Below are 25,990 nucleotides of genomic sequence, written 5' to 3'. Positions count from 1 at the left end.
TGGTTTTCAGTGATCAGAACGCGATACTTAGATATTATACAACTACTGAAATCATTGCGTCTTCCTTTTAAGTTGGAGCTCCTTGTTGCCAACACAATTTTTTTCTCACCAAAGATGACAAGGAAACCCCCTCACACTATATATTTTCAAAAAGCAGAGACTCTAAAGTTTAGTATGGTATCAGTAGTTTACTCAAAGGATGAAGTGGATGTATATTTGGGGTAAAAAATCTCAATTTTGGTATTAATGATAAAAATTAATTTAAAAAAAATTGACGTTGTTTTCTAAAATGTAATATTTAATTAGCCTTCGACCTTTACGTTTACCTGTATAATATAATGTGAAATGACATAAACGACTAATGGATAAATACTTTCTCGTCCAAATAAATTGCCCATATAACACTGTACATCTAAAATTACTCAATGTGAACAGTTTTTTACATGTTAAAAAATGTGAATTTTAAATATCATTATTGATCTCCAGTTTCATTTCATGTTATGCATGCCTATGCACCAACTGAAAGATACATTGTAAAGTGTAACTCTCCAAGTTTAAATGATCGACAAAGCGTGCTATTACTATCTTGTAATCTTTGGATTCAAGGCCTTTTCATTGACTTCATCTATCTGAATGTCGACAAAAGGTTGCTCTCCTGCCAACTTCTACGTATCTACTTGTCCATGTGCCTCCACACCCAGTACCCGCCGACCTACGTATAGCTATCACCTACCTAGCCAGCTAAGTCGCCGAAACACACACAAATTGGTTAGTAAACCAAGACCTTACAACCAATACTTTGTCCTGGGATGAATTTGGAGACTAATTCCTTTAAACCCGACTAAGTTATTTCTCAGTGAATAACGTCAAAAATAATTTACTTAAATTTGGAAAAAGATAGTATTAGAATTTTGCGCGAATGTTTATCCGCTAACTGTCAGCACCACCTATGTTTGAAATTGTCATGAGACAATCACCCTATCAAAACATACTAATTTTCCGACATATAATAATTCGCACCTTATTCTCATGTTTGGTCTAGTAAATTAAAAGTTGACGTACCTGTACATGATAATAATGACAATTGCCAGAATAAGAAGTAGTCCCGCGAAGACTGACGTCACCACGTAGGCTGGATTGATTGGCTCTGAAAGACATCATTCGCGATTGTGAACGTTTGCTTTGGAAAGTTTTTAAAACTAGCTGCATTCAATATCACATAAAATAGATATTCCAAACGTCGTATTTCGAGACATTTTTGTGAGTCTTAAGTGCCACAACAATGAGAAATCATGTTGAACTTTGTGTACATAATTATCGTTGACATTTCATTGCCATGCTCTGTTACGTAACAAACTAAGCCTTTTGAAGTACATACATATACTGACCTTTCTCTGGGCAGTACTCGTTGAAAAATCCACAGTCTGGTTCGTCCTTCGGTGGCCCGGTTGCTCCTCCAGGCCAATGTATTTGTCGTCCCGGAACTTCAACGTAGGTTTTACTGTGACCAAAATAGTGGCCAACAACCTGACCAAAAAAATAGAAGTTCATTGGCATGATTTCGGCAAAGAATGAAGAATTCTATATCGGTATTGCTATTCAATATTGTCTTGGGTGTATGTCAGTTATAACCATTAAATTGACCAGAAGACAGCCGCCGACGTCTACCCTGAGAAGAATGTCGCCAGGTTTTTTTCAGGTGTGCTGGATTGTAACATACCTTTGTACTATATCATTTGAAAGCATTATTTAATTTAAACTAATCACAAGTATTGCCTGAAATTCAAGCGGATGGTCTTTGTAACCTAATTATGGTCAATATGAATCCATAGGAACACCACATCAGAAGGTCTCCTTCGTTGATTGTTAGAAAGTCTCTGAGTGAAAGGGTTATGGAAAGTTGTTTATTAAGACCTGGGTTAGTGGGCAAGACGAATGGTTTCAACAAAATGGAGATTTCTCATGTATTGTAGGGCTTGTGATTCCTACGCTGATTTTCAACTGAGACACAGCTCATTGGCATCAAAATTACTGAGACAAGGATACACAACAAAAAGACTCGTTAGGACTTTCAAAAGTTCTACGGTCGATATGACAACATTGTGGCCAAATATGACACCTCGGTCACACAAATGATTAACGACAGCATTCCCGGCTTTGACTTATTACAGTGATTCATATCCTGTATCTTTTCATACAATATTTAGACAATTTTGATAACATAAGATAAATATTATGTTGGTGCTCCTTGACACAGACGATTAATTTGCAACATTTGTAAAATGTGAACGAGGTATTTACTCCACTTGTAAACAAGGTACGGTGGCTAAAGTGCAGTGTTTCATTCACTCCATCCCTTGAGCCCAATTCAAATTATTGACTCGTTGAATACTCGACATTCGCTACACAATATGACATTAAACTGGTCCAATAATCATTTCCATTCAAGGTAATATATTACCAGGTCCATGGGACAATTATTGTGATTTACAAATTTAAGTAGGACCATCCTGAACCACTGATAATTAGTAGTGGTACCAGGTGTCCGGAATGGGTAAGCGTACAATGCTAGCATGCTACACCCGTCAGGATTGGTCCCAAAATTGTCTAAATATTGTATGAAAGATACAGGATATGAATCACTGTAATAAGTCAAAGCCGGGAATGCTGTCGTTAATCCTTTGTGTGACCGAGCGAGGTGTCATATTTGGCCACAATGTTGTCATATCGACCGTAGAACTTTTTGAAAGTCCTAACGAGTCTTTTTGTTGTGTATCCTTGTCTCAGTAATTTTGATGCCAATGAGCTGTGTCTCAGTTGAAAATCAGTGTAGGAATCACAAGCCCTACAATACCTGAGAAGTTGAGACACGTACACACCATAAGCAGGTGCAGATGGAATATTACTTGACAAGTGGGGATAATTTATGATTTCAAAATCGAAATCATCCCTTTTGTCATACAGCTTAGTGTGTAGCCCATTAGTACCCACTTGTAGGAACAGATCAAGATATGAAGCAGAGTTCCTACCCTCTGTTGTTTCTTTGATATCCAACTCATCAGGGTAAATATGATGTAAGTAATTTGATATGTCTGGATTGTCTAGACTAATCAGATCATCGATATATCTGTGCGTGTTGTTAAAACGCCTTGCAAGTTTTTTAGACCCCGCTTTGTAGAGAGACTGTAGGAACTCTGCTTCATATGAATACAGAAATAAGTCTGCAAGAAGGGGTGCACAATTTGTACCCATTGGTATGCCGATAGATTGTTGAAATGTCATACCGCCAAACTTAACAAATATGTTGTCGATTAAGAAATTAAGCATTTTAATAATTTCTTTATCTGTGTATTTGTGCTTGGCATCCATGTTGTTACTGAAATAACCTGTCCTATGTTTGATGGTAATGTATTGGTACCTTCTACTGCCATTTTTATGCAGGAAAGCTTGTTTCACAAGAGATGACAGCCTTGTTTTAAGTTTATCGTGGGGAATTGTGGTGTATAATGTGGAAAAGTCAAATGTTCGGATTGAGCTGAACTTGTTCTTCTTGACTTTTAAATCAAGCAACAATTCCTTCGAATTTTTTAGTATCCACATTTGTTGCCTGTTGATATTTTATGCAAGTCGTATGTTTGGGCAGGGTAAGGAGAGTTTCTACATGTCACACCCTTGAGTATAATTTTGCATATGCTTTTTGTCGAGCAATATACCATCATCTCCAGCTTATGGTGTGTATATTTCACAACTTCTTAGATACAGTAGAGCATGCAATTCATATGAAGACTTTCGAGTTAGACACAGCCTATTAGCTCAAAAGTTAGTGAGGCAAGGGTTCTCAGAAAGTAGATTAGTGAAATCATTTAAGAAGTTCTACGGTAGATACGGAGATGTTGTATCAAATATGACCTGTCTGTTACTCAAATGATGAGTGACAGCATACCAAATTTTGACTCACAAAAGTAATTTGGTGAATTCACCAAATAACAATGGATTTGTCGCTTTGGGTCAATCTTGACGGGTGCGGCTAGCTGGCAGGGTACGCTTACCCATTCGGACACCTGGTACCACCACTACTTTGTGGTTCAAGATGACCCATTGCCTTTGTCATTTTCAATATGTTCCTTGGACCTGGTAACTTTCTTAGTTACCTTGAATGATAACGATTATTGGACCTGATTTGATGTCTATTGGATTGCAGCCGTACTCTCAATGGCAACTTGAATGTAGGAGAAGAAAAGTTTGCCCCGAAGACCTGGCAAGTCTTAAGAGAAGGGCCATGCAGCGGCCTTTTCCAACAATGCTCCTGCTAAAAATACCCTACTCTCAGCTGACGACTAAAAATGCATTAGCGCGAACTTTTATACCAACCCACACCCATCGTTTTAGCACATGGACATGCCTCCTAGGTATCTCATATTTAAATGACTATCTCCCTGTACGTAGATGTTGAAATTGCGTGGGAAATCTTACCTCAAAAGTTCCCGCCTCGGGATCTGTCATGTCAAACATCATAAAGTCTGCATCGCGGTCTCCATTGTCATCGATGGTGACGTCACCCTGTATACCTAATGTGACAGAGAAAACGAGACTACATGAGAAACTTAGAAGTTCATAAAAACGGAAACAACCAGGTGTCCGGATTCCTATTTTCCCACTTAAAGTTGTGCACAACCATAACTTACAGTAATGTGCACGCTTGTGCACATCTCGTAGTGGGAGGAGATATCCAATGGTATAGATTGCTGCTGAGTTTTCGCACCTGAATGAATGAAATGAAGGATTTATAAAACCTCAATGTTTTTAAAAGGCATTAGAGCTATTTAAAGCGGCCAATTATTCAAAACATTCCCCTTAAACATCTCCATCGTTGTGAAATGGTTATAATTATACGTTTATTTATGTATGTATGACACTAATAGAGATTTCAAACTTATTCGTGATTAACATACAAACAGTGTCGGCGAACAGTTTCAACATATTTATTTGGGAGGATTTTTGAGAGAAAATACGTGCAAATCCTTATCAAATAGCCGAAGGTGCAACATCAGCAAATTTCAGCTACAAATGCTATCTATTATCTGTGTGAGTTGGTTTTGGATCATCAACGGGCTACACCATGTTATAGCACACTAAATTCTTACAATCAATGTAGGACACTAAACTCTTGACGACGGTAAACAGTCGAACTGGAAATAATTAAACCATAAATTCAAATTTGGCCCACGGCGCCCCTTTATCATTCCACAACTCACAATCAAGGCGAACAATAACTTTGCGCCACAGTCCTAATAAAGGTATACTGCTCAATTTCTAATCTAGCGTTGACTCCGTTTCCTGAGACGAAGCTATAAACCTTGTAAGTCTTTGCATTTGGCAACATCATATCAAGCTGTTTTGTTACAAATTTTGGGTTTGAAAAAGTGTACCATTAGACTAGATTCTTCAAGATAAAAAATTTTGATATAGAAAACGCTAAATGAGTTCTTCGCCCACCACGTTAGCTCTAGCAAGAAGTCATTACGGTACTCTCCAATGGTCAGACTAACTTCAGGGCAGTAATATTCAATGCGTCGGCAAATTCGTATGTAAATAAGGCCCGCCGTAAAGCCCTGCAGAATATTACATTTTCGGTTCACAACCTCAGTTTATTCCTAAGTGTAATTTGAGTCACAAGATAATGAAAACTGGGAACCTGAAGACACTCGCGAAAATTGTCTGTGATTATCTTTTCAGATAATGTTTTTTTGGATATCAGCGTATCAAGTTTTAGTGTAGCCAGAGTTTTGTGCCCCGCTGCACTTTTATCCCGATTTCTCAAACGCGAAACACAGAAATCAATAGATTTCCATTACAACTTGTTGGAATATTTCTGCAAATGGTCTTGAGATATACTGTGTTCCAAATCCATTTATAACGAATACACTCGGTAATTGCTTCACGCATGATTGCAAACATGCCATTCCAAAGTGGACACTCAAAATCTGATAACAGTCAGGATAAAGGCGATAGCGCCATTACACTAGCTCAAGCACAGAAAATAACCATTTAACGCTACCAAAAATAGTTTGGAACGACCTAAACTTACCTTTAAAAGTTCTTCCGTAGAGTCTTTTGACGAGGGATTTTCCGTCGTACGGGTCTCCGCCAGCCGCTAATGTCTCATTAAGTGCGATGGCGTATAGGATTACGGTGTCATGAGAGATACCTGCCAACACTGATACCTGGATCAAACGAAACTAGATTTAATTACCGATGGGAAAAGGATGTTAGCATCCGAAAAGAGACCAGGAAAAGCCCTTGGCCATTCTCTCTTGTCCCTTGTGTAAACATTTTATGTCGAACAGTTATAAGTTCTTGGGAGGTGAGATATATTAAGGCCATTCCGTGGACGAGTGCTCATCCAACACAATGTTATACTTTTTACTTTTCCAGTGACTGATACAATACGGTGCACTAAACTTAGGTTACAGTAACCCCATCTGATTTCTTTTTCCAGTTTGTTGCAAAGCAATCATCAAGAAATAACTTTTTACATAAATTTTACTTCATGGTACGATAGTAGCCAAAGTGTGATAAATCACAAAGGACATACCGAGACAGCGCACATTTTATTACATCCAGCTCTATCAGCAATAATTTTGATGTGTTTTCCAGTAACATCGTTCTGTTTGCAAAATAGTTTCTTGTTCAGTCAAAACATTACTTCTAATGATGCGTATACTATAGTGATGACCTTGTCAACACAATCTTTCGGTGTTTAAGGTTCACTGTTATTATCGATATTTTCATTTTAGTCAGGACTAGAAGGATTTTAATTTGCATATTGTACATATTGTAATTTAATTTGCATATTGTAAGTATTGCAAGTTAATTTGCATATTATATACATTATAAGGTAATTGCATATCGTATACATTGCAACTTAATTTGCATACTGTACGTATTGCATTTACACAATACGTATTGTACACAATATATCATGTGCGCGAGGCTAACACATTGTACTTCAATGCTCTTTTGGCCGAAGAAGAAGAGGAACATTTACACAGTCAACGTTTGAAAACAAAAAATAAAGAATTTTTTTTGAACAATTACAGCTATTGTCAATTTAATGTATTTGTTACTTTGACGTATAATATTCTCGTTTCAATAGCAACCCCTGTACATGTAGTTTGAAAACTTACAATGTTGCTGAGTAGACATATTATATTTGATTTGTTTGAGTCACTGTTTTCAAAGTAAGACATTCGCAAGACCTATTTAAGGTAACAAGACCGGGCATCGGCCGGCGATCGTCGCCGGTTTTGCGAAATGGCAGAAATGACATATTGAAACCGAAAGATAGAAAAGATAAAGCAAGTGAAGTTAGTTAGTTCGTTTTGTCTTGCCCTCAATTGACGTTCAGTGCCACTGGTTTACGGTCTTGTGCATCTTGAAACCAAGGCATCTCAATTATCTGGCTGGTTATTATGCATAGATTACTGTAAATTAGTTGTTTCGTATTGATCTCTCTTCACACAATATCTTTCTAGCAACCTTGACATGGTGTTGGCCCTGAACGTATTCAGTTATTCATTCGACTCGGAGTTTACTGTATATGCCCCGATAAGCTCGATATCTTCAGACTGTAGATGTATCTTCAAGAGAATTTGAGATGTGCTTTAAAACCTGGCCTCGGGTGGAACTGAATTCGACGGGGATGCACTCTTTCTTTCGGGAAAGATTCCCGAAGGCAATGGCGGATACAAAAAAGGTTTTCTCCCGTTTGCAGAACCGAGTGATATCCATGCGGGTCATAGAGTGTAATACACGTTTACGTTCAGCTAAGTACACACGCTGCACACATTTGGTTAAACACGTCGAAAGTGTGTACGAATTGCAAACATGTTTAAGTCGAGATCAGCGGTAAAATAGTTCTCGATATTGATTTTTAGGGTGACGGAGAGACATTTTATTGATCAGCGTCGTAACAAATTATTCATCAACATGTCTTCATGTTGAACAATCCTACTGATTTTTGTCGCATGTTTTATGGAACGTGGAGTAAATTTAGATATTTGAGTGTGATGTCTTCGCTAGGTGACTGGTTGCCGTACGTTGTGAGTTCGGATCCGATTGAAAATCTGACTGTACTTTCTACTCTGGTTTGATAGCTCTGCTGGTGGACAGAATTGTCCCCGAGGCTGTCTTTCGCCCACTAAAGCGATGTACTCATTGCGCTGATGAAGTTTGTGTGTGATGTGTGATAGCGAGTGAGTGCGAGCGCTTGATGAGCTCTACAGCGTATGGAGGGATCGCAGTCAGAATAATAGCATTGAACCACGATATTTAATTATTTTGTTGGCTGAGCGGATTTGACTGTGATGCCTTCGCTTGGTGACTAGGTGCTGTACGCTGTGAGTTCAAATCCGATCGAACATCTACTGTATTTGACGCTGGGTTCGAAATCGCACTTTAGAAGTATGTTAATGTCATATGACCTAAAAATAAAGATTGGTTTCATTTTCAGTTGTCGGAAGATCTATCCTTATCAATTGTTATTGTATGAACGTTTAGATTTAGTTTTGATAAGACGAAGCTTTTACATTTTATTTTGTCATAAAATTCAAGGGTTTGTGGTTAGTTAAATGTCGACCGACAGTGATGCCTAATATTAGATGGAAATTATTAGATGTGGGGCTGGACAAAAAATGAGAAAAATTGTCATGGTAAAACGTAAAAGTACACTCAGCATCTACTCTTAGCGCATATTGTGTAAAGCCCCATAGCCAATATTGGTTTTTACAATTGTTAGCAATGTAGGCCTCTTGGCTATACGATTGTTATTGCGGTCGAAACAGGGTCACTGCGAATATCGATATAATAGCCAATTTCAAAGTCTTCAATAACGCGCGGCCTCTTTGTAATATTAATCATCTACTCTGGTTTACTATTGGGAAGAATACGTTAAAATGAACAGAAATAGCTGGACATATTATGAAGCGTAGGTACATATTTTTATATATAATCCCATGGTATTTTTCTCTGTTTGAGGTCACCGTATACTCGTGTTTTTCGCGGAGCCGCACAACTTCTCGCCGAAGGAGATTATATATTTATCACATGAACACTCTTCTTACTTTTTTTTTGACGTAGATGGATCAAAATTATCGTAACAAATTGCATGAATTTCGTCGCGATTTGTCTTTTACTTACGCGGCTTACTTTTGTTTAATGAGTACAGCGGCCCGTCACCCAGGAGATAGTTTCATTCATAAATCCCATCAAGCTGAAATTTTGATACATCGAATGGTATCTCCACCAACCAGACGTACGGATTCGGTCACGTGAACGTGTCAATCATTGTCTCGCGCTATACCGATGCCAGGGCAAGTCGGTCATCGACGGACATAGGTTTCACCGTGCTACTGATGGCTAGCCATGGTTTTCAGAGTTATTTAGAACATTTACAAATAGATTTTTGAAGTAAATGGAACAACACGATCGAAACAGTATTTCTCATTCTCAGAGATGCAATTGCTTTTGAAAGTATCATACAAGTTTACGACCTTGGCGAGCGCGAAAGATTCCGTTCGATGACACAGGGTGTACCTCATTGCATGTTGTGCCCACAACGCTGCCGTCACCGGTCTCTGCCGGTGTCAAGTCGTCAATCCCGGTCTCGGTCGTCAATGTTTTCGTCTTACGGACTTTGATGTTTAAAGTGACACATATCACGCCCGTGGATACATCCTAATTTTGTTACTTGACGGAAACTCTGCTTTTAGTGTTGTTAGAGTCAACTTTCGAGGTAAATAGAATTCCACAGTGTCTTCGCTACAGCCTTACGCCGCGCTGCAGGTTTGATTCCGAGCGAGAATTTACGGAATTTTTTGTGCGATGAAGGAAATTTATCGTTGTTAGTCGAATGACTTTATGCTTGTTCCTCCTATGTCGCTTTCAAAAAGATTATACGGTACTCATTTATTCAGTTGAACTTACGTCGAGGTTGAGATTTCGCTTTTATCGCCAACCGGGATCGCCAGGTACGACGTCCACATTGAGCCTACACAACTCGACTGGAGCCGCGACGTTAGTGAGCCATTAAAATAAAACGATCGACGGTATCCCCATTCGATTCTTGGGAAAAGCTATAGTTTTAGCGACTCGAAATTGCGTTGGACAAATATGCCTTCTATGTTTCCATGTGTGGATTGGTCGATCACAACAAATCGGTCTGTGTCGCGACCTGCATGTATGAACGGTAGCATGCAGGAAAAAAGTTCCGGTTGATGACGTAGAACAGGGGTAATTCGGATTTCCTATCTGTCCTGCTCTACGTCACACTGGTGGGCGATTCGGACCAGTTCATGTGATAAACTGGTAAACTTTAGCATCACCCACATGACGTATAAAATCGTATCAGCAGTGATAGTGAAAAAACAATTTTCACGGTTGGAAATGTGTCCACCTCGATACTATATTGACCTTGCACAGACAGGAAACTCAAATGACGCGTATAGGAAGTTGAACGTCATGGAGTTTGCCAGTCTGTAGTGTTATTTTAAATTTGTTTTAGTTTTTTTTTGCTCAGAAGTCTTTCAGTTTTTCCACAATTATTATTATGAATTATTCATCTCAAGGCATAAAACGTATACCGCTGCTACGGGATTCTGCTCCGTTTTTCACTCAGAAATGACATTATATTGTTCCAAGCCTATATTTATCTATCTTGGCTGATTTCTACATAAAACCGCTAAGCGTGCGTGTGCGAGCAAAATCTTTTGTGAACTCAAGTAGCTGTGAGTCACGTGCCCTTTACTACCACCACGTTGATTCATTAAGTACATTTTGAATTTTAGATGATATGTTTTACCAGCTCCGTCGCGACAAGCTCATGTATAAGATTAATCCTAAAATGTCATCCTTCAAGCAGCTTCTGTGTAAATTTCGGTTTCCACTCACTTTGGCTTCCATCACTCTGTAGGAAAGGCATACTCACAACTGCCGCATTTTAAATCTTTCATAATAAATATACGGTATCAGGGTGTCAAAATTACATACCCCTTCCCAAATATAATGAGTTTGATGAACGAATTTCTAAGACGAATGCACAAAATATGAAAAGATTTCAATCGTAACCCAAAACTCGACAGCTCAAACGTAAGTTAGACGACAAGCATGGAGTACAGTAGACCATTTACCTTGATGCGCGATATCTTATCCGTAGATCGTCCGTGGCCACGTTTTTTTCGAAGCATAGACTTGTTTACAGAACACACAGTGCATCCTCAACATTGTTAATGAATGCTCCCTCATGATTTTGTTAAAGTACAGTATATGTATACCCTATACTGTACTACAATCTTATTTTGTTTTACACGGCAGACAACCTATTGGTACGTTGAATATTTAAATCTCGCGATATCTGGCGATAGAAATCGCCTGTCAGTTGAAATTGAAAGTACAGTAAAACGAGGCTTACCTCTTCATCCGGACCATACACATAGCCGAACTCCTCCTTGGAGCGATTTTTCACCTCTTCGGAAAACTGTTTGAATTCGTCGTTTTCTGGTTTGTAGAAGGACAAGATGAAGAGTGCTTCATAGGCCTTCTTGGCGTCTTCGTTTCTTCCGTCAGTGCTATTCCAAGAGAAGTCACCAAACATTGTCTTCTGCTTGAAGAACTCGATGCAGAAGAAGGCGTACTCGCCGTTGATAAGACCCAAATCGTAGGCATGTAGCATGAACTTCCTTACGTGCTCCCCTCGGGCGGAAATGATGATTACTGTTTCAAAAAAAGACAAAAAGTTGGTATTAATTATTAGCTTGGAAAACATACACTAAATGATGATGATGATGATGATGATGATGATGATGATGATGATGATGATAGCAGTGGTGGTTCTGTGATGATGATGATGATGATGATGATGATGATGATGATGATGATGATAGTAGTGGTGGCTCTATGATGATGATGATGATTTAATTCAACACTGTCATTGAAAGATACATTCCTATTGCACAGAAGTTTAAAATTATACATTATGCGCAGCAAATGCATGGTTGTATGAAATATGTTCTTCTCATAAGATATTAAGATTAAGTAATAATAAAGACACTCCGTTCTCGTATGGACACCGTTACTTAGCTCCAACCCAGAAGTGAATGTTTTTCTAAATGATGAGAACCACATCTGTCACCACCTTCTGAACAAAGTTCACCATATTTGATTTCATCGTGGTCATGATCGTTTGCTATCATCGTCTTAACTTGCTTATGACTAAACAGCGTCGGAACATGGGAGGTCTCCGCGTGATCGCGTGTGAATTGACTGACACCTATCCTGAGGAATTTTGTAATTCCATGGCTGGTCTGTGACCTCAATGCATAAGAATTAAAGGGTGATTGTTGTGATCGGCCGAATCTGCTTTTAATCTGTCCTAACATATTGCGCTCTGATTCGAAACCATTTTGAGTAATTTCAGCGCAAATGCAGAGATCAATAATAGCAAAGTGAGAGAAAAAAGCGTGAGCGATTCTTTTGCTAAGTTGTTTTGATAAAAATGCATGAAGTTCCTCCACTTGTAAAAACCTAGTATTCTCTTCTCTTCCTGTTTATGTAAGGTCTCCCTATATGTGTCTTGACGACTTGACTTAGTAGACGTTATCCTGCCCGTTCTCAGTGCACACGCTTTTTAGTTAAAGATTATAATTTTTTACAAGTTTCATAATTCTTCCTACAAAACGAGTACTTTTTTACTCTCCTATCTATTCATTACAATGCTAAAATACGGGGTATTAGCTCCATCAACACAACGCTCATTTACGATATCCAAATTTATTGTTCACGGATGGCTTCAAGTTTTGGCTAAAATTTAGATATCAAAGATAAAACTGTGTACTACATTCATAAAAAAGCTCACTTCATGGTAAAAAAAAAAACAGGTATAGCAGTTCAACATTATTTGTAAATTCAAACACGAAACTGTATTTAAAGACAGAACAATAATAATTGGGAATCTATCAAAAATTACGGCAAATGGAAATCCCAGACCGGTTGGTGACATAAACAACATCAGTTCAGGTATGTCAAAAGAAACATTTTATGTTATCTACTGTATTAACAATTTAGTCTTGCAAAGCTTTAGATAAATTAGACTGAAAAATGCAATTATAATGCACGTTAATCAATGTTGATATCTGATATATTCATTATGTAATTATTTCACAAATCCTGAACATTAAATCACAAGGTTGGAATATAATTAAATTACAGGTAAGCAGCTTTCTTGCGCGACAATAAAATGTTGTAGAGACTATAACATGTATGTGTTGTTATTATGATAAGGAAAATCACGTATTTCAAGAAATTGGTCTCACGGGCACTTTCGTAATCCCTTGCGTTACATCATGTTGTGACGTGTAAATACCCCTTATTTAAAAACTAAATCCTTTGTGACAGTGTTAATTTAATCTCGTTCAAATCACTACCTTATATGTCGTTGCAGTGTCTTACAGTTTATAGAAATCGTGGTTGAGAAAATGTGAGTCTGAGTTCCCTAGGAAATTGTATAGATTTACATTCGAAGTGTGCCACCATGTCTTTAATTGGCAGTGCGCGCTGCAGAGAAGCTAATGTTGACTACAAGACGTTGACCGATGTATCATTCGCGTGACGCTCGCAGCGATTGAAGACACCTCAATGTACAGACATGTGATCGGAACAATAAGTGACGCACATCAGATTCACATCAGAACAAATTGTTTATCAGGATGACTAACTGCAGAATATGCTTCCGAAAACTATCGGAAGACACTTTGTTCGTAGTTTTGTTTTAATGCATATCACGAATTTCGGTCAGACATTTGATGATGACGATAAAGAAATTTTGTACCATCTTAGACATCTTCTGTAAACCGGAACATTAAGATCAAGATAAATGAATAGCTCAATACTCTTATAAATATATAATGGCAGCAAAACCTCTCATCATGTCATTTCCACTATTAAAATACAGTTTTATAAGTAATTCAGTTTTTTTTTCAATTAGGGTAATAAGTATCTTATCATGCGGAATAATCCCAGCAAATGCATCACAGCTGTCGTCAAACGTCAAACGGTCTAAATGGTCTTATTACACAAGCGAGTGTGACTGGTATGTCATATGTTAAAGTTTCTCACATGTCCAGTGCCGCTACTTATTCATGCCTGATCTCGTATTGTTCAGTGTTGGGCAAACGTTGTATGTTATAGACTATTATCGTAATACCAACTTATATCACAACTTATTCAAGGGTTTCACAGATATAAACATAGCACCACAGTAATAAATGAATTCTACCTTCCCTTGATGTCCTGCATGATATGTCCCACACGTTCAATTCATCGCCATTTCATGAGTCAAATGCGCTTTATAGACATCTCTGAACCAGTTTCATAAAACTGCTTTCGAATTACGAACTCTATCCGTTACCTGCTAGGGGAACTGTGTCATTGACGATGACTTTTTAAAGAAGTTTAACATAGAGCACGACGGGACATGTAATTAGTGTCTCAGTGATTTCTTTGCATTACACAAGTTTATGTTCGTCAGAAAAACACAGCTCTCCCACACATTGGGAAGGCGATTGGCTTCCCAAATTAAAAACACACCTGCAAAGAAAATAACACAATCCGAGCCTTGAATCGAAACGTTTTTGTTTCAAATTATCAATGAATAGACATGGAACAACCCTTTATAGCTATCAAGAACTTCCTTGCTGCACGCCAGTGTTTGTCTTCTTCCACTTCAGGATATTTTAATCCCTTACTACCTTTTGAAGAAACACGCCTATCATCATTTGCCATCCCATTCTTTCAGTAATTTTTCATAATGGAAGAAAAGGAACCCAGAGATTATTTGCAACGATAACACGTCATTTGAAATGCACAAATATGCTATGAAAAAGTACTTTTTTGGAAGAAAGGTTAGTCAAGTTCAAACGGTATTAATCAACTGTGAGAACAAGATAAATAGTCACACTTAGTGAAAGATCAGCCGCTACATCTCGTAGCCTTCAATATCTCTGTTGGTTGTCTCGTCGACAGACGTTTGATTACAACCATATGTTTTCTCCCGTGACTTCTAACACGCCTTAGATGCGTGGCTACATCTTTTACCCGTCATGAGTATAGTCGATGCCCATCAGGCGCCACACTCATCACACGTCAAACAGGGAAGGGCCCTACATCATAGGAAAGCTACACGTATTTCTATAGAGGAACTTGTGATCCAAGTATTCCTTGGATTTCGATGTAGCTCTGACTTGTGTGGACAGGGCCTTACCAAATACCCATTATATACTGCCATAGATTCATTTTGCAGACGTTTTGAGCAACGTTGGAACTTCAGAAACTTTACCGTGTGTTGTAAACAGGCTGAATTTTGGTCATGCAAGATTTGTCAGAAACTAGGCCGGCACAGTGCTAATAATCATCGCAGATAAATAATGTGTTGCATTGTATGCTGGAGGATAGTCATTGGTCGGAATATTGGCCTCTTCAGCAAACGAATGAGAAATTGATAAATCTTTTGATGGCAAAGTAAGAGTATCTGAAATGGAACACCATTCTTACAATCGCCCACTCATGTATTTACCTGTAGTAATATAAATCAAAGGACTATTGAGAAAAAGAAGTCATAAATTGTGCCAGTGAAGTAACAAATGTGTGAGTAATGTGCATAGAGTGCGCGTGGACTAGTGTGAAAATTGTTGTCATAGTACAGTTTCTTCGACGTTTGGTCAGATTTTAAGCTTGCTTTTGTGTTAAGGTAGAACCCGCCTCGGGGACAGAAAGTCGGACTATCAAATTTCTACAATTCTTTTCTGATCTTACCACTCGTGGGGCTAAATTTAAAGCTCTCGGAGCAAGAAAAAGAAAACTGTCTTAGTTTTCCGAAAATCCAAAATTTATTTTTTCCCAATTGAGGGTTAACCCCGGAATGGTGGCCATTTTGAATTTCAAATATCGCAAAATGTTGGGTAATTTGTTTTGCTAGTTCCAAACTTTGCACGGTGACCCCCCGATTTTCATTCTTGATTTGGTAAAAGAATGGTTGAAAGGTTTCATTCAGGAAATTTGAGCTTTCACTTTCTAGGCGCATACTGCCTTAAGTCTATGGCTAAGACGTAAATTATGCTTTTAATCCTGTTTTCGGAAAAACGACCTCCGTTATTTTCTTTTACAATGCCTCGTAACTTTACCGCAATTTATCAATCATAAACACATACATAGGTCATGGTATTGACATTCTAAGCCTAGACTAGCGGTGCTGCTCTTTACGGCTGAATTTTATGTCTGTTTTCCTATAAAATATGTACCATCGACAAACCAAAATTAGGATCATACATCTCCTTGTAGATAAATACTTTGTACTGCACCGAAAACTTTGCACGGTGACCCCGGAATTTATTCTTCGGTGCAGTGCACAGTATTTAATCTACAAAAATAGATTAGTCTGCATCGTTGTATTAGGATAAATCTGTTATTATGGCGAAGCAGTTACTTGTCACCCTAGCGCCAATGATTATGATATAGCCAGCATTGGACAAGTGATTTTAGTAGACCTCAATTCAAATGTTAGCTAAAAACAACTTTACGTCAAAAAACACTGTGGTAGCAACTTAATGCATGGCATTTAAACATATATCTGCTGGCTGTAGAAGAAGCAGTGGTTGATATAACGTGCTTCAACATCTAAAAAGTTAAAGCTGCCGTCGACGTCCCATTCAAGCGAGTATGAGCGATTTCTCGGCATTAAAATGCGAGCGAATTGAAACCAGCTCTTCCACGAGTCACATCGTTCATGCTAAACTTAGCTGACTCAGGTTTAGATCATCAGATGCTTTTACTACGATCAGTCACTGAATCTTGCAGGCAAAATTTAACCGTTGGCGGGAAATAATTTCAGTCCATGTTCCGATCGCACATAGACGTATATATTTCTACAGTCGACTTCATCAAGTAAGTTCAAGTGTGAAGAATAGGGTTACCTGGGATCGGTAATGGGCGGTGTCCGTAATGTGTACATTATTGGAGTAGCTAAAGGTCACTAACTATTCTCAGAGTCTTGTCTGCACAGTGCTCACAAATGACTGAACATTCAACCAAAATAGTAATCAACGGATTTGACAAGTGTACCAATGTCTTTCGTGGCTGCGGACAACAACACAAGACGATCCTGCTAAATAGTGATTATATGCATGGGCATTGAATATCTTTGTAACTCTAGATGGTGTGGTGAGACAGAATTAGGTATAGTCATGCAATTAGTGTGCTGAGCTTGAAAACGGTCCGTTTAACTAGGAACCATTCATTTTTGATCGCAACAGGCTGTTATGGAAGTAACACGTATTTCTCAGTGCACGAGATTGCTACAATATTTTAATATAAAAGCATTAAGAAAGTGATATGTCCATTCTTAACACCCTTGCCGACTACGATGACAATTTCCCCGGACTTACTTCGAGATGACAAGCTATATTCACTGTCTGCTCAAGATCATGCGATCGCTAAGTGGCATTATGCACACAAATCCTATCACATAAGCATGACTCACAACATGTGCTGACACAAAATTGAATCTTATAAATAATTGTATATTCTACTGACCATTTTGAAGTCTTTTCACAGCGTCTAACTTCCATGTCTACTTTTATTGATTGAGCTCCATCGATTTGTACGTTACGGTTGGATATTTCTTCGACGGAATTATTATGTAACGTATGACGGAATCATTATGTAACGTATGGTAAAATATAAAATCAATACTAGTAATGTCAATTATATTTTCTCTCTCTCTCTCTCTCTCTCTCTCTCTCTCTCTCTCTCTCTCTCTCTCTCTCTCTCTCTCTCTCTCTCTCTCTCTCTCTCTCTCTCTCTCTCTCTCCCCCACCTTGTGATCTTGCTGTATTTTTTAAATCCCTAGTACAATGAATTTAAACCACGAACGCTGCCTTTATAATTAGATTTCTACCCAGCACAATCAATTGTTGCTACCGAAAAGATAAATTCCAGATATAACTTAATACCAAGGACATATTTGCAGCCTGTGAAATACACATTTTGTGACTTACAAATTCATTCTTGATATATTTAGTATAAGTTTTTATATTTAAATTGCCTTCTGTTTCACTTTTATGTTGTTTCTCTCCTGCACAGCGCCTCCTGGGATTCAAGTACAAAAGCAAGTCAATTGGGCAGACTGTGTAATTTACACATTTCATGAACACAGTCGTCATGGGTATATGCCACTCATCCTTTTTCGATGGCGTACACTTCACATCTGTGATGTGTACTTTGTGCACAGTGTTTACTGTACCTCCTAAGACAAAGGTGTGAGTGAAATAGACACATAACGGTTTACAGTTCATGCCACGGTTTTTATCACGTACATCTCTATTCCCTTCTACAGTGAAACCATATACGTTGTCACAGGTGTGCGGGTTCAGCCACGCTGTAAAAATATAAGCCACCGCTTACTTTCCGCTCATATCAAGAAAATAAAGACTATATCAATATGCTCTCATTACGTAAGACTCGATGGATCTCGCCAACCGATCGAGGCTGACAGGTCTCTGCGCTCAGCCGTTACAAATGAGATCGTGATCAGAATCACTTCTCCATTGCAACAAGAACAGTGTCAACTTCTCGAAGACCAGAGTAGGGTGATGTGGGAGCGGTCGCCATAACAACCTTCACACATCTCGAAGGTGCTGTGAAGTGATGCAACCACAACAATATCAATGATGGGGAGTGTGAGAGAAGAAAAGAGGATAGGGGTGTAATCGGCTTTCTTTTGCAAATAGAGCTTGGGGCAACTTTAGGGCTTTTCCAGACAAAAAAGACGGACTTTCCTCTTATTAAAAGATGTAGCAATATCTTGTTTGCCCTTGGCTGTTCTTAAAGCAGACAAAGTCCTCAAAGAATGAGGTCTTTTGCCGCAAACACTATATCCTTTAAGTGTGGATTTAGATAAACATGAGCTTTGGTTGAACATTGTCAGCGGGTACGGGCGATCACATATTTTTTCGCTTAAATTAGCAGTCAGTTGTATAGCTCACGGGATGTCCATTTTCGCATGGAAAAATCTTTCTAATGGGTTTTCGCACAAGCACAAAACCGACGCGTACTGAAGCATTTCTTGAAAGTGCTGTGTAATACCGCTTCGCTATCCTCGCCCTGCTGTGTACAAGAAACCCGAACTGAGATTCTCAAAGTCATTCAAAGAAAATCGCACGTCAATGTTTAAAAAAAATGCACAGTTTCTGAAAACAAGCGTTGTTTTGACCAGCGTCTAAAATAACTCGAAGTGTGCACATCAGAGGTATATCAATCTGGTTACCTTGTTTGCTGTGATACTCTGATCAATAGAACACTAGAATGGGATGCGGCTTTGACTCAATGTCAAGATCATTGAACTGTCAGTTTGCCAGCAGAATGTTTGCGGTCAAGGATTCCAAAACTTTTTACCTCGGGGGAGAGCGTGTTTAGTCGTTTTTGACATTTCGACCGAAGAACGAAACCAAATTGCATCACGTATCACCCATTTCCCGCGGTATCTTCCAGAAAAATTCAATGAATAGATGACGAATTATAGATGTCTGAGTGAAACTTGGAAAAAGGACGACGCGCGCAGTGCATTAATGCATAAGCTCGGAGAAACGTTTCGCAGGCTATGTCTGAAAACTTATTACGATGCTTTGCGCGTGTGTGAGGTATTAATGACACAGATCAGATGGCCTTCCTTATTCAGTCCAGCGCACAAGTTCTGATGTGCGCTTTTCCATAAGACCCTAACGTGTGAATCGCTTGAAGAAAACATTAAATTATTATTTACAGAAAATCGATTGAGGTGATTATTTAACGAACTGTGTGGGTGGAAAAGATGGCACCGTAAAATTAATATAAAACAGAGGAGAACACAATTGAAACTGAAGCGGATATTTTCACATTAATGTAAAGTCTCTCAATACTATAATTTTCCTGTAAAGTTTTAAAGATTTGTTATCTATCGCGTCTTCCGTGTGCAGTAAATGTGGAATAACAGCGATTTCAGTTTTTGTTTTGCGCATATATGGTGTTTTGCTTCCTGCGCAAACAACAGTTCTAAAGCATTTACCCTAAAGAGCGCTGAACTGTTCAGTGCTCACTTGATACGATAACCAAAGCTGTTCGTGTTCATGACCTGTTCCGTAACCTGGGAATTGGGTTTAGTTTGACAACGCTATGGATACGTAAAGGCTGCATGATTGTGTACAATCCAACGTTCAGTGATCCACTGTGATTTAGTTGGAGCAGAAGTACGACGTAATTTTATTGCTCTTACAAAGCAATTGAATAAAAAAAACCCGTTCGATATAAAATTGGCTGTCGGCAAATTTTGCTTTGATGTTTTGAATATATACTGAGCTGTACATTCAGTCTTACATGAAATATGGCTACTGAAAGGAATTGCTCCCGTTCGATGCTGTTGACAATTTTGAGCTGAAAAACTAGCTATCGAGCGTTGTCGCAGTAGTACTTGTCAAGAAAACCAGGCAACAAGGACTCGTGATTGATAGCAAGGCGGAGTTTTCCCCTAAATTTACGTCAGCAAAGTCCTTGCAATGTCGAAGAAAACATGCGCATATAGACAGATGATCTGAAGTTGAAGTGGTTGGGACTTGAAGACAATGAGGGCGATGGCGGAGAGATCTACAAGGAGAATGACATCATTGGCGAGGTAGAAGGGTATACAGGCAGACTGGCGGGAACCTAATCGAGCAACCGCCGACTAGTCATGTACATGTATCGCCTGCAATATGCTCGCAGACGATGACTTGCAAAGGTATAAATGCGATTTGACAAGTTTCCATACGATTATACAGCAGCGTCAGTACGAGATGAAAAGCCGTCTAAGATAAATCATGAACACACAAAGATAAGAAATTAATTATTCTAATTCGAGCAAAAACAGCGTGCTGGAAAATTACTCCTGTTTTTACAAACGCGGAATGGATAACTTTCGCCACGAAAGCTTCGAGGCTCGCTCACCTTTAAAGTCAAGGAAGTATGAGAGATTATTACTAGTGATTTAGGTTAGCGTGGTGTATGCTTCATCCGTGCCAAGAAACAGCTACCCCCCCTCTCTACACACAGCTCTTCATATCCCCAAAGCAACGCTAAATTAAACCTCATAATTGCATAGCGTGTATTCGAAGATCGATTTTTCAGGACGTTACCCTTTATTTCACACTGTACAAAGTCCAATAAGTAATATTGGCACGCGAAAGACGGCTACAGTTTGCAACACAAACAACAGGCCAAGTTTCATGCATTTTGTACGCAATCTTCGCAGAAGGTGCCCTATCGATCAAGATACTTAACGGTCTGCAGGAGTCCTCACGTACGCCCAGTCCCATAGATAGTACACGTGCGAATTAATTCGATGATCGCTCAAGCAGAATATTGCCTCCACTTGGTTAGATATACGCTCCGTGACTTGGCAGATGTGATATTCAGCGAACATGCAGACGTTGATTTATTGTCGATGAGAAATTAAATACATTGTGAGCTTACCAACGTGAAGCTTTTAGCCACTAGTAACTCTATTACTTCCTCTTCCCGCCGTTTTCGTGTGCACATCAAGCTAAATGACCTCGAAAAGTCTTCTCTGATGAAATAAGACTTTTACGGATATGAAGTAAACAGAACTGATGAATTTGATCATCAGAGGAGAGGGTGGGGGAAAAGAGATAGAAAGAGACAGAGACAGACAGACAGACAGAAAGGCAGACACACAGGGACAGAGACACAGAGACTGAGAGAAAGATACTTGAAGACAGACAGACAGACAGACAGACAGACAGACAAAGACAGACGGACAGCCAGCTAGACAAACTGAGATACAAACATACGGACAAGCAGACAGGCAGGCAGACAGACATACAAACAGTGACAGACACACAGACAGGTAGAAATACAGAAGTGTTACACTGCCAAATAAAGAGAGGAACATAGAGGTGGAGATACAAAGTGAACGCCATTGCTTTCGCAGGTGGGGTTTTCCTTGTTCCACGGACATAGCAATATAGGCAAACACTGACAGGTGAACCGAGTTCTTTTACGCGTCACTGCTCGTGTTAGTTTTAACTCAAAGATATTGGAACAATAAATATATCAAATGTTTGACTAAGGAGAAATTTATTGCCTCAATATAGAGCTAGGGAACCTCTGACCTTCTTCAGAAAGGGTTTTTATTGAAATAAAAGCATCGTTTCAAAACTGACAATGGGACTGTATTGACAATGCCCAGCTAAATGTGTGTTTGTGTGAAAACAAACCGGGCAATTCACCGAAAGCCATTTATCATATCAAGCGGAGCAGATCGCACGGTGCGTTTTAAAGTTGTGTACCTATTCATTGCTGTAATCCGTAAGTATGGCCCCATGGAAATTAATTCTACGCTCTAGAAGATTCGTGCTCATATGGTCATTTTGGGATTGACAGGGCCATTAAATTTCATACTTTTATACAGTATCATGTTGTTATCTTTTTCGTGTGACAGACAGGCGCTTCGAAGGACCACCGTTCTTAAGGCAGTATGCGCCTCGAAAGTGAAAGCCTGAAACTTTTGCTTAAACGGTACTCAAGGGTCCTTTCAACAATTCATTTTCGAAATAGCGAATAAAGTCAGGGGCCACCGTGCAAATTTTGTGCCAAATTACATAAGATATGTAATTTGAAATTCAAAATGGCCTCCATCCCTGTGTTAACTCCATGCGCGATTTTCGAAAAACTAAGACCATTAACCCAACAAAAGGTAGATCAGAAAAGCATTGGAAAAGTTTGAGAGTCCAAATATCAGTTCTCGAGACGCATTATACCTTTTGGCCCCTACGGTGTTAGATATCACTTAATTTACTGTCGGTCTTAAATGATATATTTGAAATTGTAGCAACTGACGGGGAGGGGAATATCAATGCCAAATGTCAAGTCACGTTGCGGTTAACACGACTATAACAACTCATTTCACTGTTTCGGAAAAGCCTGAGTCACCATTTGACGAGGCCGGAGAATCTTTCATGGCTGTCGGAGAAAGAAGAAATAGCAGCATCGCTTTCTGTGCGAGGCCTCGCGGACTGCAGATGTGTTGCTTGCTTCAAGCAATTACGGTGTACAAATTACTGGCCTTGCTCACGGCTTTCACCATCTGTCAATCCGTGGCAATATGAGTCAATGGTGATAATTTAGACATTCGTTGAGTTAGGAGTGACTTCACGTTTACTCAACAGAGTCCATTTTGTAGATTGATAGACAGCGCCGTGCCATCGAAAACAAGCGTATTGTAACTTTCCTCAAACAACAGCCGAGGTTTCGTTTTGATTAATTCGATAAAGGTATGCAAAATGAAGCGACGCCCCGGGCACGATTGCAAGCCATGCATACAGACGACCTTGGCCGATTGCAGTGGACTTCTCTGGCGTCGTCTACATGCTATTCGGGGGTCGCATATTAAGTGCGCATCGTTCAGTCTAGTCAATTACAATTGTTGCAGCATAAGATACGATCTTGCGGATGTTGCATGTTTTCTCGTATCATCCATTCTGAGGTTTTTAAGCTGGAAGTGATAGCCCGAGGACAACAGAATATATTTGAGATGTACACATTAGACAAAAGAAGAACAAAAATACTGCTTCATTTGGACATTTGTCGCCTATGTGCCTTCAATGAGTCGACTATGTTGCACTACATCATGTAGCATAAATTGATTAATTACCAGTTGCTTGTGCTTTGGAGATTTTATTTAACCCTTAACATTAACAAAAATGTGGGAGCAAAGACGAAGCTCGTAAAACTGTATAATCATCTTGCTTAATCAGTTTTGATGTGTAACTACTCAACATTTCGATTGTCATAGGAGATTGATTGCTTGTTGTATTCATGACAATTAAAGTGGCGCATTATGATTACAAAGGTCATATTATCATAATTTATAACTTGCCGATCTAAGATATTTTCTACCCTCAAAATCTGACACTGTCACAATGTCGAGTGTAATTCGCCCACCATAATTCTCCTACTTTGCCTCCCGAAGGAAGCAAACGCCAGTCTGTTGGTTTGTCTTGTCCAAATTTAATGGCTCGATAATTCTACAAAGACCGTCAATGCTCTCCCATGGCATTTTGATCAGGGAAGATTCAACCAGCAATTAGGGAATAATTTATATTCCACGATGATCCCATTGAGATGTCTATCTCCTTAATCGATTACATTGAAAGCCATTATAAATTTCATATCAATTTTTTTCCATAAACGAAGATACGTACGAAGTTGATGAGGTTGCAAAGGTTAGGCCAGATAAAAATAACATGTTTCTGGCTACACGACCTATTATATTAAAAATCCCCTGACCTTAATTTTTTTCGTATTCATCATACGCATGATTTTGTCTTTTTTTCTGTTTTTATCGGTCACATCCATATAAAACGTATAAAAAATAGCTCCCGGCCAAATTATTTTATTTCTTGAAAGAATGTTAACGGGAATCCTTATATTTTTATGCATAATGAAAGAGATAAAGCATTGCATTAATAAATATCATGGCACGTTAAACCAAAAGGAACTGTATGTGGCAAGTGATCACGATTTATCGAAGCATACGACGACTTGAAACATTTTGTGACACAAACATCGAAATCTAAATTATGTATAACGTAGCGACGCTTACTGCAAATCGTCAGACTTCCCCGTTCGGTGAGACTGCGTTCTATAGTCTGACTGCGATTTTACTTTGATAACAACGTCTCATAAAAAGAATGTTTTCGCCGGGTTATAGTCATCCGCTAATGCGTTCGGAAATAGCCCAATCCTTGTCACGTCCGAGGCACCCTGATTAATGCACCCTCGAGGTATGATATGACAGCCAAGTACGGAATGATGAGCGTGAATTATGACGTTATCTTCTCTCAAATTGAACAGAAATCATTGCACGCTGCAGGAAGCCCCTAAGCTGAATTCGGCGATACCGTCCACGAACTGATCAACATCCCGAGGGACTGATTCACCGATTAAATGTACAAACATGTCATAAATAAAATGCAGGAGAGCGGCATTGGATGTACTATTGGTTCACGAATTAGCAGTGGAAATAACCCTCCCTACTCAGTCAACCTGACTACCTTCTGCAGGCTTTTCACTACTTCTGTATATCTCTAAATTCGTCCATTTTATACAGTGGAGACACAGTGACCGTCATGCACCACATAGAATGGAAGTACGTTATTCATGTCCTATTCCGTTACATTTTACATGGAGCTATTTGCGTTCAGTCATTGCAATTACTGGAGTAAAGCATTTGTAATTACCTGGCTTTGCACGACAAGGCTTGTAGTCTGTCGTACACGGATCAGATGTACAGACGCCATAACTGTTTAGCAACCATTTCTGTTCTAAACCTCGCTTCGCTATTGCACCTAGAGAAGTCACTAGCTACTACCCCATCCCTCATTTTTGGCACTTTTACAATAATGCCCATCAACATTGTTGTCAAAGGAGTTTTCAAAAATATTTTACTGCAAAGACGCGACGAAGGTTTGCCATGGCCGGATCATATTGATGTAGATCATTGGACTTCTATTTTTAGAGAAAGGTCAGTCGATTTGAGGAAGTGAACAAAATTGACTTTTAAAGGTCGAGAAATCAAAGGGGAGAAACTTTCCAAACGAGTGTGTAGGTGTGTGTGTGTGGGTATATATATATATATATATATATATATATATATATATATATATATATATATATATATATATATATATATATATATATATATAATATATATATATATATATATATATATATATATATATATATATATATATTTATTTATTTAGTTATACAGACTACCGCAACTAATGCATTTTGGGGTGTCTATAAATGGATGGGTCGTACAATTGTTCTACCGTCCTCGGTCTAGCTTAAA

General features: G+C 38.8%; 1 protein-coding gene across 5 annotated transcripts in view; it reads right to left on the bottom strand.

The window, feature by feature from the left end:
• The window catches only part of LOC139117203 (atrial natriuretic peptide receptor 1-like), a 178,859-nt gene that overhangs the window by 14,667 nt on the left and 138,202 nt on the right, over positions 1–25,990 (bottom strand). For all 5 annotated transcript variants that reach the window (XR_011548478.1, XR_011548477.1, XR_011548476.1 and 2 more), the window contains 5 exons: positions 11,468–11,769; positions 6,089–6,224; positions 4,474–4,568; positions 1,389–1,527; positions 1,063–1,147 (listed from right to left, as the gene is read on the bottom strand). Coding sequence is in view for 2 of the 5 variants with exons in the window: in XM_070680102.1 (XP_070536203.1) it covers positions 1,063–1,147; positions 1,389–1,527; positions 4,474–4,568; positions 6,089–6,224; positions 11,468–11,769 (757 nt within the window). In the remaining 3 variants the exon portion in view is untranslated. The remainder of the gene's footprint in view (positions 1–1,062; positions 1,148–1,388; positions 1,528–4,473; positions 4,569–6,088; positions 6,225–11,467; positions 11,770–25,990) is intronic.

Source organism: Ptychodera flava, chromosome 18 (assembly GCF_041260155.1).
Source record: "Ptychodera flava strain L36383 chromosome 18, AS_Pfla_20210202, whole genome shotgun sequence".
Lineage (NCBI taxonomy): Eukaryota > Metazoa > Hemichordata > Enteropneusta > Ptychoderidae > Ptychodera > Ptychodera flava.
This window is presented reverse-complemented; position numbering and strand designations above follow the sequence as displayed.